The 13,900-nt window shown below is 44.9% G+C and overlaps 1 protein-coding gene across 30 annotated transcripts in view; it reads right to left on the bottom strand.

The window, feature by feature from the left end:
- LOC130519197 (NACHT, LRR and PYD domains-containing protein 12-like) overlaps window positions 1-13,900 on the bottom strand; it is an 86,991-nt gene that overhangs the window by 71,503 nt on the left and 1,588 nt on the right. For 2 of the 30 annotated variants that reach the window (XM_057022510.1, XM_057022625.1), the window contains exons 3-7: window positions 12,317-12,418; window positions 11,937-12,049; window positions 10,057-11,836; window positions 8,956-9,132; window positions 6,955-7,128 (exon numbers count right to left, since the gene is read on the bottom strand). The exons of 24 other annotated variants lie outside the window; for them this stretch is intronic. In XM_057022510.1, the coding sequence (XP_056878490.1) occupies window positions 6,955-7,128; window positions 8,956-9,132; window positions 10,057-11,836; window positions 11,937-12,049; window positions 12,317-12,418 (2,346 nt within the window). Of the gene's footprint in view, window positions 1-2,494; window positions 2,669-6,574; window positions 6,749-6,954; window positions 7,129-8,955; window positions 9,133-10,056; window positions 11,837-11,936; window positions 12,050-12,316; window positions 12,419-13,900 lie in introns of all 30 variants that reach the window. 4 more of the 30 variants (XM_057022398.1, XM_057022457.1, XM_057022520.1 and 1 more) reach the window with 3 other exon arrangements.

Raw genomic sequence — 13,900 nt, 5'->3', positions numbered from 1 at the left:
TGCTGCGCCAACTGGTGGTCTTTTGGGTTGAGGATAACGGTGATCTATATGTAGCTATATGTAGCTATAGCGTCATTGGCCTCCACTCCAGCCACTCCTGGTAGTTCCTCAAAAACACTGAGTTTCTAGTGGATGCACAATCTGTGGAAGCCAACATAGGAACTTCTGAAGAGCCAAAGTTCTTGCAACAAAAATATAGTCCCCAATTAGCTTGTTTTGTTATCACACGACCCCGTCCCCATTATCTTAAGAGAATATAAAAGAATGAGTGGAGACAGAAGAGAGAATGAGACGTTTTTGGCGCGTGTCGCTCTTGATTTAGTGTTTATTTTTGCAGTAAACTTAAAGGAGGCCTTTTCCCTTTATGTTTGATTCCATTTAAGCTGATATTCCATTCTTAACATCTTTAAATTTACAGTATTCATGGGAGATTTATTTGGTCATTTTGCTTCTTTTTATTTCCTATTTCCCACATTTATTCATAGTTTTTATTAGATTGCAATAAATCCTATAACATTGAACAGACTGACTAAAGTCAAATGACCTGCGGTTCCCACCGATAGCCGTCATTCTGATGGGTTTTTGCTGGCTGCAGCTGAAATATTCCAATGCTCCATGTCACAGAGACAGTAAATACTAAACCCTAAAGATTCTGAAGGCATGATGTAAAATAGTAACGTATAATACAGACATTTGAAGACAATTAAGAGAATGTTTCCATGCTTCTAAGAGTGGCCGAGGAGCCATTTAGAACTTTATAAAGATGCATTGTGTGATACCAGGAACTAATTTAACTTCAAGGCGAAGCTGCTTCTGCTTTGTCGACCATCGACTGATCTCCTGAAAGTCCACCAGCGCTTTTAAAAACTGAATTCTTCATCTATGGAGGGAGTAGACGGCAGATGTTTCCACAGATGCTCTTCACCAGTGGTCAGTGAGTGATGCAGCAGATGAGCGGGAGTTGACTGGCTTCAACCAGCCATGACTTAATGTCTCCAGCCCATAGTGTGGATTCTCTACGAGATCAGACAGCAGCTTCACTCCTGAATCCTTCAGCTGGTTCCCACTCAGGTCCAGTTCTCTGAGATGGGAGGGATTGGACCTCAGCGCCGAGGCCAGAGAGTCACAGCTGATCTCTGATAACCAGCAGCTCCTTAATCTAAATAAAGAAGGGAAACTTTTATAAGGTTATAAGTGAAACCAGAATTAATCTGAAAGGTTAATCAAAGGCATGATCTGTAAATATTTAATTTAGTTACAGGTTAAAAAATGATAGTAATATGTAATTACCACAATTCCAACCTCTCAGGTTTGCACTGTTCCAAAGGAGAATATATATTGTTCTGGCCCTCACTCTTCCCAGGTTCTCCCACCTCTTTCCCTCCCATCTCATCATGGAGATCCATCTCACCTGTGGCTCATCTTTAAAGGCACAACCTGTCTTAGATGACTTCCTGTCCCCCTCACCATCTCCCTCCTCGTTGGCTGGTGTCTACCAGGCACCCTCACCTAGTTTTGTCTAATTTTGGTTACCGTCTGTCGGCTTTTTCATTGTCCTTAAATCAATTTATCATGAATAAGTGGTCCCCGTGTGGCCCTCCCTCCTGAAGGAACTGGGCACAACACACACTCAGAAAGTGTGAGGACCCTCGGATGGAATAATGGACATTTTTGAGAATGGTGTTTACCTCCTCAGAGTTTCCAGTCGGCAGTTTGGAAAGTGGAGAAAACCACAGAGCAGCTTCACTCCTGAATCCTGCAGCTGGTTCTGACTCAGGTCCAGTTCTCTGAGATGGGAGGGATTGGACCTCAGCGCCGAGGCCAGAGAGCCACAGCTGATCTCTGATAAGCTGCAGTCCCTTAATCTAAATAAAGAAGGGAAACTTTTATAAGGTTATAAGTGAAACCAGTATTAATCTGTGTTGTAATATTTTAAGATGATCATATTGGACCCCTACTGAAAAAAATTCTTATTTCCAAAACTTTCATATATCAAACCGCACAGTAGAAATTACGTTAAAAAATGTATCCCATCAGCCGTTACGGCTGGGGCCTAGGGTGGATACATTTTCCGAGTTAGGGTGCTCGCTTGTACTTTTCGCAGTGCATTGTGGGATGCCCTGAGTGCACTACATAGGGTACAGCGATGCTCACGAACAATTCGGAAACTATTTCAAAATGGCGTCCACACTATTGAGTGCACTATGTAGGATATAGGGGGTGGTTTCAGAAACAGCCAACCTGTCTTAGATGACTTCCTGTCTCCCTCACCATCTCCCTCCTCGTTGGCTGGTGTCTACCAGGCACCCTCACCTAGTTTTGTCTAATTTTGGTTCCCATCTGTGGGCTTTTTCATTGTCCTTAAATCAGTTTATCATGAATAAGTGGTCCCCGTGTGGCCCTCCCTCCTGAAGGAACTGGGCACAACACACACACTCAGAAAGTGTGAGGACCCTCGGATGGAATAATGGACATTTTTGAGAATGGTGTTTACCCCAGAGTTTCCAGTCGGCAGTTTGGAAAGTGGAGAAAACCACAGAGCAGCTTCACTCCTGAATCCTGCAGCTGGTTCCCACTCAGGTCCAGTTCTCTGAGATGGGAGGGATTGGACCTCAGCGCCGAGGCCAGAGAGCCACAGCTGATCCCTGATAACCTGCAGACACATAATCTAAATACAGAAGGGAAACTTTTATAAGGTTATAAGTGAAACCAGTATTAATCTGAAAGGTTAATCAGAGGCATGATCTGTAAATATTTAATTTAGTTACAGGTTAAAAAATGATAATAATATGTAATGACCACAATTTCAACCTCTCAGGTTTGCACTGTTCCAAAGGAGAATATATATTGTTCTGGCCCTCACTCTTCCCAGGTTCTCCCACCTCTTTCCCTCCCATCTCATCATGGAGATCCATCTCACCTGTGGCTCATCTTTAAAGGCACAACGGCTGTTTCCGACTCCACACCCTCGTTCTCTGGTCACTACTCACTACATGGGGGACATGGATTGAGTGAACTACGTAGCGCACTCAATTTAAAGTTAGTATTCAGACAACGACGTCATTTACGGCGCACGTAAAGTGACGTCATGGTGTCGCATAATAATTACGAACCGGTCGCCGGGAAAAGTGGCCAGGTCCATTTAATTATTTTAACCCATCAGAAATACATTCAGCGGTCATTTTATGAAAATGCAATATTTGACCCTATAATTAACTTTATATAATAAAATGAAATATTAATGTCAATAATAATACAATAATAATTACTTATTACCTAAAATAATTAGTGTCCCTTGACATTTTCAAGCCAAGACGTGATGGGACATTCTCAAGTCATATTCTGCTGTAGTGAAAACATTTAATAAAGCAATTTTTCATCAAAAAATGGATCAAAGCTACTTTTCATCTTTGTAAATATTCTTTTACTGAGATTCTGTCGCCTGGTGAGGAACAGACGATTCTGAAGAACAATTTTAAGTGGGGGGGGGATCAGTGAAGATTGATTGATTTGTTTTTTACACAGTTATGTTGTAATATTTTAAGATGATCATATTGGTCCCCTACTGAAAAAAAATTCTTATTTCCAAAGATTTCATATATCAAACCGCACAGTAGAAATTACATTAAAAAATGTATCCCATCAGCCGTTACGGCTGGGGCCTAGGGTGGATACATTTTCCGAGTTAGGGTGCTCGCTTGTACTTTTTGCAGTGCATTGTGGGATACATTGAGTGCACTACATAGGGTACAGCGATGCTCACGAACAGTTCGGACTCTATATCAAAATGGCGTCCACACTATTGAGTGCACTATAGGGCAGGGGTGTCAAACTCAAATTCACAGTGGGCCAAAATTAAGCAGTGAAGTAAAGTCACGGGCCAAACTCAATATTTATTGAAAAATTAACTGCAACTGATATGTAATGTTTAACCTTTTCATAGGGGAACAAACTTTAGTTTTGCTTAAACACAGAATCTGGAACAACCAACGCTTGATATTACAAACACATGAGAAATTAAATTTGAAATAAAAGACACATCAGTGGTATTCATTTCTTATTTAAATAAATAAATAAATAAAGTATGTCTCTCCCCATATCCTTTCAAGTTCCTTTTTAAAGTAAATCCTTTTCAAAGCCAACAACAAAAGAACCAAAAATAATGTCATTCAATAAAAATCCAACATTCCAACTATTAACGGACCATGCCGTGCAGTAGAAAAAGGGCATAAGAAACAGATATATTCAAGCTCAGTTTGCTACACTCTGGTTTACTCTGCACATCAGTCTAAGCCAGATACCTGGCATCTTCTCTTAGATGCAAGTTCATCAATGTCTGGGGTCAGGCTCTGAGCTGAGGAAAGCCTCAGGACGGAGTGAAGGTGTCAGTGAGTCGACTTCTGTCAGGTGTTTTGTTCACCTTCATCATAGAGAACAGTTGTTCACATAGATATGTGCTGCCGAACATTGAGAGCATCTGAGCAGCTTGGGTGCGTAATTGAGGCATTGTGTCTGGGAGGAAACATGGAAACCGCGCAGCACCAACAGTCATATTTTGACTTGAGCATGTCATTACATTGGGGTTCAATTAGCTCCATTTGGAGGCTGGTTGGTGCGCTTTCCACGTCCATCGCAAACGGGTTACTGAGCAGTTCAAATCTCCCTTTCTGAGCCTCAAAGTCGGCAAATCGCCAGGAAAACTTGCCACTTTTTTCAGCAAACTGTGTGCTCGGCAGCACGGCAGGAGAGATTTGCTCTGCCATGGTTTGGCAGCACGGAAAATGACCCAAGTTTCCTTGCAGCATCTGAGTCTTCCACAGACACAACTTAGTTTTAAAGGCCCTCACTGCTGCGTACATGTCTGTGATGATGTGGCCCCGTCCCTGAAGCTGCAGGTTAAGCACATCGAGATGACTCACAATGTCAGACAGAAATGCAAGCTCACACAGGAACGTCTTATCTCTCAGCTCTGTTGTGTCCTTCCCTTTGTTTTCCATTAACTGACAGATTTCCTCACGTAGCTCAAAACATCTGTTCAGTACTTTTCCTCTGCTTGGCCGTCTCACCTCTGTGATAGGGCACATCTTAGTATTCCAAATCCAACTCCTCCAGAACTGCCGGTGATTCAAACCTTTGGCTCCTATGAAGTTGACGACTCGTTTTATAGAGCTCATAACATGTTCCATTTTTGCAGAGCTTTGCCACAGAGCGCTTCCTGATGTGTGATACAGTGATAAACTGTAAGTTCACCTGCAGCTTCCTCCCGCATCTTCTCCTGAATCCTGCTGACCAATCCACTCTTTTGACCGCACACCATCTGTCGTCAGTCCCACAAGTTTATACCAAGGCAGGCTCATTTCAGTTATACATTTGGATACCTCTTCAAAGATATCTTTTCCTGTGGTGGTGCCACGTATTGATTTTAATCTTAAAAGTTCCTCTGTGACGCACAGGCTCGAGTCTCACGGATGAAGATTGACAGCTGGGCAGTATCAGACGTGTGGCTGCTCTCATCCACAGCAGGGGAGTATGTAATAAAATCTTTCCCCTTTTTTATTAGTTGTCCATGTAGATTAGTGGAGAGCTCACACACGCGCTCAGCCACGGTGTTTCTGCTCAGGCTCACATTTATAAATTCTTGCTTTTTATCTGGGCACACGATGTCGCAAACTTTGACCATGCACTTTTTGACAAACTCTCCCTCATTACAGGGCCGGGCTGCTTTTGCTATCTCTGCTGCCACAATAAAGCTAGCCTTTACAGCAGCTTCACTTTTTGATTTTGCTTTCAGGAACATAGACTGCCGGCAAACCAGACTTCTTTTCATCTCCTCCACCTTCTGCAGCTTCTGCTTTACGTCCAGGTCCTTGTACTTTTCATAATGTTTTGTTTCATAGCGTCTTCTTGTTATATTCTTTCGTTACAGCCACGTTAGCTCCGCACACAAGACAAACAGGTCTGTCCTTTATATTCGTGAACAGATAATCTGCCTCCCACCTGTTTTAAAAGCTCCTGTTGTCCATCTTTCGTTTGGCCATTTTTGTGGAGGTAAAATTAATTTGTCCGATGTGTCTGGAGCATGGTTGTCAATGACTGTCAACAGAAAAAAGGAGCGCTTGCCGGTTTCGACTGCGCACCAATATACAAGCAAAGCACTGTGGGATTTGTAGTATTAGCGGTACAGTATACACCGCGGACCAGCTCTAATGCACATTTGATATGATCTTGCGGGCCAATTATAAATACAGTGCAGGCCAAATTTGGCCCGCGGGCCTGAGTTTGACACATGTGGTATAGGGGGTGGTTTCAGAAACAGCCAACCTGTCTTAGACGACTTCCTGTCTCCCTCACCATCTCCCTCCTCGTTGGCTGGTGTCTACCAGGCACCCTCACCTAGTTTTGTCTAATTTTGGTTACCATCTGTCGGCTTTTTCATTGTCCTTAAATCAATTTATCATGAATAAGTGGTCCCCGTGTGGCCCTCCCTCCTGAAGGAACTGGGCACAACACACACACTCAGAAAGTGTGAGGACCCTCGGATGGAATAATGGACATTTTTGAGAATGGTGTTTACCTCAGAGTTTCCAATCGGCAGTTTGGAAAGTGGAGAAAACCACAGAGCAGCTTCACTCCTGAATCCTGCAGCAGGTTCTGACTCAGGTCCAGTTCTCTGAGATGGGAGGGATTGGACCTCAGCACCGAGGCCAGAGAGCTACAGCTGATCTCTGATAACCTGCAGTAACGCAATCTGAAAAATGCAGGATGAGGTTATACGGTGCAGGTCTGCATGTTATCTGCGTCAGTACTAAACCTATGTTAGTTCTTAGTTGGGTCAGACCTGAATTCACGATATTACAAGGAATGTTTTTAATGTGGTGCATCACAGCAGTGTTGAGAACAGCCTCACTTCACCATCTTAGCAGCTGGTATATAGGTAGAAAAATGAAGACTGACCTGAGCCTCTCCAGTTTACAGTTTGGACTCTCCAGTCCAGAACAGAGCCGCTTCACTCCTGAATCCTGCAACGGGTTGTAGCTCAGGTCCAGAACCCTCAGATGGGAGAGGTTGGACTTCAGAGCTGAGGCCACAGAATCACAGCTGGTCTCTGATAAACTGCAGCCACTTAGACTAAAATAACAATTATTTTGAGAGAAGACAAATAAAAATCAACATGTACCAGAGCAAAACACAGCTTACAAGCAACAAACCTCTGGTCCTGCACCGGCTTATCTGCCGTATGTTCCTATTTTGGGTTCTTTCAGGGCGGTTGGACAAGATCTACAGCGTATGTAAAGTGTGTGTGGGTCAAAATACCTTCCAGGTTTGTGAAACCACATTTCTCAATAGCACTCAACTCTTGTCAGGAGTTGGGACAAAGCGACCCACTCCTGATAGCTTGTGGGCGATGCTGCAGCGACCCTGCAATCCCTACACTCTCTGGTGAAACCAAATCAAAGGTTTTAGACACTGCTGGATGCTGGAAGGGTGGCTATAGTCTGGACGCAGAGTTCCCCTGACTGCACATTTCTCCAACAATGATTGGCAGCTGGTGTCACTTGTTCTCCAGATGAGAGAAGGAAAGAGCCCCCCCACAGTGTGTTTGATTGCCCCACTGCAAGCTCAATGCTGCCAGAAAACATTGCAGGAGCATCAATTCCCCTCAGGGCATCAACAAGGAGCTCAGGAAAAGGTGCAGCTGCCACCTACTAGAGACAAGCACACTGAGCTGAGATTCAAAGCCCTCTCCTCCCAAGAGAAGAGCTTGTTTGTTGGAGGCTCTTCTGGGCGATACCTGGTGCCACAGCTCCAGCTCAGCCCGTCTCTGGAGCTGAGGTGGAGCTTAGCAAGTTTCATGGTTCTCCACCACTTCCTCTCGCTGAGGACCTTCTCAGCTGGTGGTTTCTGCTCCACCTTCCAAGTGGAGCAGGTGATACTTCTGCATTCCTGCCACCAGTGTCTCTGCAGAAAGAGTCTTCTCTACTGTTTTATATTATATTGTAGAAAATTAGGATTTTTGGTTGATGTCTTAGATGTTGTTGACTAAGAGCAGGTTTTTCTTTAATACCATAGAGAGATTTGATGAGAAGAGCAAATATATTATTTTATGAGCTACTTCCACTACTATTATATACACATACTTCCATATTGTCTTAGATTGCAAGCTGCATTTATTGCATCGTTCATAGAAAGTCATATTTGTGAGGAGAAAAACTCCAATAAGGTCATTTTCTTTAATGACCATTACAACAGAAGGAGGCGATGAACAAACAGATTTATATAAAAATGTGTGAAAACTTATGGATGGAAACCTTTTTAAAATGGTTGCATTGTGTAGAATTGGTGTAGAATCAACTTGTTGACTTCTGATTTGGACTCCAATGGAAGTGAGGTGCAACAATTGTGGATGCTGAAAGCTTCAGATCTTCATGAAGGTTTCTGTGGTTGGACTGACCTGCTGCCCCTTTAAGAGGGAGGCAGGTTTGGGCTTCTGGCTGGAATGAAGCCACCTCAGATGAGAATGACTGCAGGCTTTCGGTACCAAGGTTTAACAGGGGGCTCACTTCACACTTGGGCTTTTCTCTTTTTTGGGATGGCTTTTCTCAGTAGAGAAGGGGCATGGCACACTGCAGCAGCTTTCTTTTTGGGTTTTCTAGTTTTCCTTCTGATCTTCAAAAGACAGGAAGAACCATTTTTGATTGGTCTGAATGTTTGGGCGGTTTTGTGGCCAGCCTAAAATAAAACAAGACAAATCTACAACTGATACTTCCTTTCTAGTCATTGATGACCATCCTCACATGGGACAGATTTCCACAACCAATTTAATACTGCAAATCTGTCCTGTGTGGTCTTTTTTCTGAGAACTGTAACACTACGTTTATAACAAAGATCAAACATGGAAACAGTTATTGTCTAACTAGTTACACCTGGGAAAGTACTGGATCATCTCTGACTGACCTGAGCATCTCCAGTCTGCAGTTTGGATGCATCATTGCAGAAGACAGTAACTTTACTCCCGCATCTGTCAGGCTTTGGTTCCAGCTTAAGTCCAGTTCCCGTAGATGAGAAGGGTTTGACGTCATTGCTGAGGCCACAACTTCCCAATGACTCGTTGAAAGAAAACTACCAGACAGTCTGTTGTGTATGAAACAAAAATAGTGAGTCAAACTTTGGGATTTCTCATCAACTCATCTGAGAATCTACCTCAACACAAATGTAGCTCATTTCCTGGAAAAGCTAAATTCAACACCGTAGAGCAACAGTTTGAACGACCATCAGATCCGAAATGCAACTGAATTATTCTCAACATTTGTCTTATTTTAGAACAGCTCATAATTACTCAATATTAAAATGATTATAGCAAATGGTTTAAAGAAACGTGCATCTTTTTATCTGTCTATCGGCTCTTTGGATATTTTGCATTTCATCCAATTGGTACGATCGTGCGTCAAGTCTTAATTCAGCGATCGATCGATGACATCAGAGTCTCTGGTTGCATCGATTGCCCTCAGTTTCTGTTCTATCTGCCTGTTTCCCTTCAAATCATTTTCACTGCACCTTTTGTTGCTAGTGATGAAGTTGCCCCCTAACGGGTGTGAAAAGGGTCAAACAACTTTGTGGGTCACATAAAGGCTCCAAACGGAACCGCCACAAAGACCTAAAACACCCATTTAAACCAACGAGGCCGGCTGTTTTTACGTTAAACAAATGAAGCAAAATAGTCACGTGTCATTAGTTAAAATGTGTTTTTCTGTCGTTAGAATACGATGTATACAAACAAACAAAAGTGATTTAATGACATGACAGTAATTTCATGATAGTCAGTTAACTTGTGGCTCCTATTATTCCTGCCTTATGTTGGTTTGTCTGGATTGACCTTTGAACTTATATCCAGCCAGTGTTGAACATTTCTGGATGAATTGTTGTTGTTTTAATTTATGGACGCTGCAATGGAGATAAAGAATTGAAGGAATGACCACTGGAGGGGGTATTGCTACCTGACATGATCCACTCGCTTGATTTAAACGCCGATGTCCGGCACCAGAAATCTTTACTTACACAAACTTCCTGCAGTTCCTCACAGCTGGAATCAGGCGACGTCGTCCCTCATCTGAGGTGTTGTACTGCCACAGGTTCAGCTCATCCAGAACCTCCTCTGACATCTGCAGCAGGTAGGCCAGAGCTGAACAGTGGATCTCTGACAGTTTCTTCTCTGATTTCTTCTCTGACTTCAGGAACTCTTGGATCTCCTGATGGACTGACTGATCCTTCATCTCCATCAGACAGTGGAAGATGTTGATGCTTCTGTCTGGGGAGATTCCATCACAGTTCTCCTCCTTCAGGTTGTTGAGGACCTTCTGGATGGTTTCTGGGTGGCTGTTCCTCTGATCCAACAGTCCACCCAAGATCCTCTGATTGGACTCCAGAGAGAGACCATGAAGGAAGCGAACAAACAAGTCCAGGTGGCCATTTTCACTTTTGAGAGATTTCATTAGTGCTCTCCTGAGGAAGTCATCAAGAGATGTGACTGGTTCAGAATATTCTAGGAACTGATTTATAACCACTGTGTCTTTCCTGGTGTAACGGTGGAACATGTAGACGGCAGCCAGAAACTCCTGAATGCTCAGATGAACAAAGCAGTAGACTGATTTCTGGAAGATCACACTCTCTCTCTTGAAGATCTCTGTACAAACTCCTGAGTACACCGACACCTCGGAGACGTCCAGTCCACATCGCTTCAGGTCTTCTGAGTAGAACATGATGTTTCCTTTCTCCAGATGTTCAAACGCCAGCCGACCCAACTTCAGAAGGAGTTCTTTATCAGCCTCAGTCAGTTCCTCTGGTCTCTGCTTTCCTCCATACTTCTGCTTCTTCCTCTTTATCTGAACCCTCAGGAAGTGTGAGTAGAGGTCAGTCAGGGTTTTGGGCAGCTCTCCTCTCTGGTCTGTGGTCATCATGTCCTCCAGAACTATAGCAGTGATCCAGCAGAAAACTGGGATCAGACACATGATGTGGAGGCTCCTGGAGGCCTTGATGTGTGAGATGATGCTCTTGGACAGATCTTCATCACTAAATCTTCTCCTGAAGTACTCCTCCTTCTGGGAGTCAGTGAAGCCTCGTACTTCTGTGATCCTGTCAACACACGAGGGAGGAATCTGATGGGCTGCTGCAGGTCTGGAGGTGATCCAGATGAGAGCTGAGGGAAGCAGGTTCCCCTGGATGAGGTTCACCAGGAGCACCTCAATGGACGATACTTGTGTGACATCAGAGATGAGCTGATGGTTGTTGAAACCCAGTGAAAATCTGCTTTCATCCAGGCCATCAAAGATGAACAGAAGTTTCCAGACAGTCAGATCTTCTGCTCTGATCTTCTGTAATGTTGGATGGAAAACATGAAGCAGTGAGAGAAGACTGTGCTGCTCATCTCTGATCAAGTTCAGCTCCCTCCATGAGAGCGGAAGCACCAGACTGATGTCTTGGTTCTCCAAACCTTCTGCCCAGTCCAGACTGAACTTCTGCACTGAGAAGGTTTTTCCAACGCCGGCGACACCGTTGGTCAGAACCACTCTGATGTGTCTCTGTTGCTCAGATAAGACTTTGAAGATGTCCTGGCACTTGATTGGAGTGTCCTGGATGTTCTTCTTGGAGGTTCTCTCAAGCTGTCTCACCTCATGTTGTGTGTCCACCTCCTCACTTTGTCCCTCAGTGATGTAGAGCTCAGTGTAGATCTTGTTCAGCAGGGTTCCACTTCCTGCTTCATTAGTTCCTTCAGTCACATGTTCACATCTTCTCTTCAGACTCATCTTATGACCTTCTATCACCTCCTGCAGATCACTTCCTGAACATAAGTAAACCAATGATTTCCATCTATAATAAATCATCAACACAACTACAAATTCATGACATCACAAATTAAATCTCATATTGAACAGTTTTACTTTGTTTGGGCTTCATTTCAGCATCTCCAGATCTGCTTCCAGATTGTGAACAAGAGGACTCTCCTGGTGGAGCTGACTGGTCCCAGTTTGATAGGATGCGCTCCCCCCTCTCACTATGAAACACATCTCTATTAGTCCTTTGATTTATAAGATGAAAGAAGCTGATCAAGACTCAATATTGTTCAAGCATTTATGTCTGAATTCATCTTTCAGTTTTAAAAGTGATTCTTGATTCTAATCAACAATATTCACAATAAGTCTGTAACTATATGACTGTCTGAGGTTTAAGTGTTAAACATCTCCAATAATAAACTCACAACCTGCTGCTCTTAATGCGACTAACAGCTGGCAAACACATCATCACGCTTTAGTTTTCTTACATTTGGTCTGAACTTCTGAATTTTATTATTCTATCTATGGACTGGTCACTCTTCAGGGACACACAGCTGGACACTGTGGACTCTGCTCTGTCCTCGTCCATCCTGAGGAAACATCAGAAATAGTGATGAGACTGTGATGAAGGTAAATAATCTGTAGAGGTTGGAGTTAAATAATCCCAATTCACTGCATTTTTATCAAACAGGAACATTTCAGATCAGGGGGCCGTTCTTCCCAATCACACCTCTCCAGGTCTCACTGTCGCTGCCGACGTGAGCATTGAAGTCACCCAGGAGGAGGAGGGAGCCCCCAGAAGGAGCACTCTCCAGCACTCCCTCTCAGGACTCCAAAAAGGGTGGATACGCTGAACTGCTGTTTGGGCCACAGGATCCGTCCCCCCACCCGAAGGCAAAGGGAGGCTACCCTCTCATCCACCGGGGTAAACTCCAATATCCAGGCACTGAGCCGGGGAGCAACCAGAATTGCCCCCCCTGCCCGTCGCCTCTCACCATCGGCAACTCCAGAGTGGTAGAGAGTCCAACCCCTCTCGAGAAGACTGGTTCCAGAGCCCTTGCTGTGCGTCGAGGTGAGGCCAACTATATCTAGTCGGAACTTCTCAACCTCGCGCACCAGCTCAGGCTCCTTTCCCACCAGAGAGGTCACATTCCATGTCCCCAGAGCCAGTTTATGCAGCCGGGGATCAGACCGCCAAGGTCCCTGCCTCCGGCTGCTACCAAACACACAATGCACCCGACCCCCCCTGGCCCCTCCTGCAGGTGGTGAGCCCACGGGAAGGGGGTCCCATGTTGCCTCTTCGGGCTGCGCCCGGCCGGACTCCATGGGCAGAGGTCCGGCCACCAGGCACTCGCCAACGTGCCCCGGCCCCAGGCCTGGCTCCGGAGGGGGCCCCGGTGACCCGCATCCGGGCAAGGGAAACTTGAAACCAATGTTATTTTTCTTCATTAGGGGGTCCTGGGCTACGCTTTGTCTGGTCCCTCACCTAGGACCTGTTTGCCATGGGTGGCCCTACCAGGGGCATAAAGCCCCAGACAACGGAGCTCCTAGGATCATTGGGACAGGCAAACCCCTCCACCACGATAAGGGGGTAGCCCAGGAGGGTATTGGACTTCTGTGCTCGTCTCAGATTGTCCATAACAAACATCTTGTTCAGGCATAAAGGCGTCCACATGTGCACTTGGCACCATGACGCCTTCGGCCGCAGATCGATGATCGACTTTGTGATCGTGTCATTGGATTTGCGGCCGCATGTTCTGGACAGTCGGGTGAAGAGGGGGGTGGAGCTGTCAACTGATCACCACCTGGTGGTGAGTTGGCTCTGATGGTGGGGAAGGATGCCGGACAGACCCGCCAGACCCAAACGTGTTGTGAGGGTCTGCTGGGAACGGTGGCAGAGTCTCCCGTCAGAAGGAGCTGCAACTCACCCCAGGCGGGGGACATCCGTATCTAAATGGAGAGCTGGAGCACTCTGCAATGATGGATATTGTTGGGAAACTTTAAAATATATGCCTAGGAATTTTTGTGAGATGATGTTAACCCATGTAGGAGAAATGACCAGTTAAAAACAC

Source organism: Takifugu flavidus, chromosome 2 (genome assembly GCF_003711565.1).
Source record: "Takifugu flavidus isolate HTHZ2018 chromosome 2, ASM371156v2, whole genome shotgun sequence".
Taxonomy (NCBI): Eukaryota; Metazoa; Chordata; class Actinopteri; order Tetraodontiformes; family Tetraodontidae; genus Takifugu; species Takifugu flavidus.
This window is presented reverse-complemented; position numbering and strand designations above follow the sequence as displayed.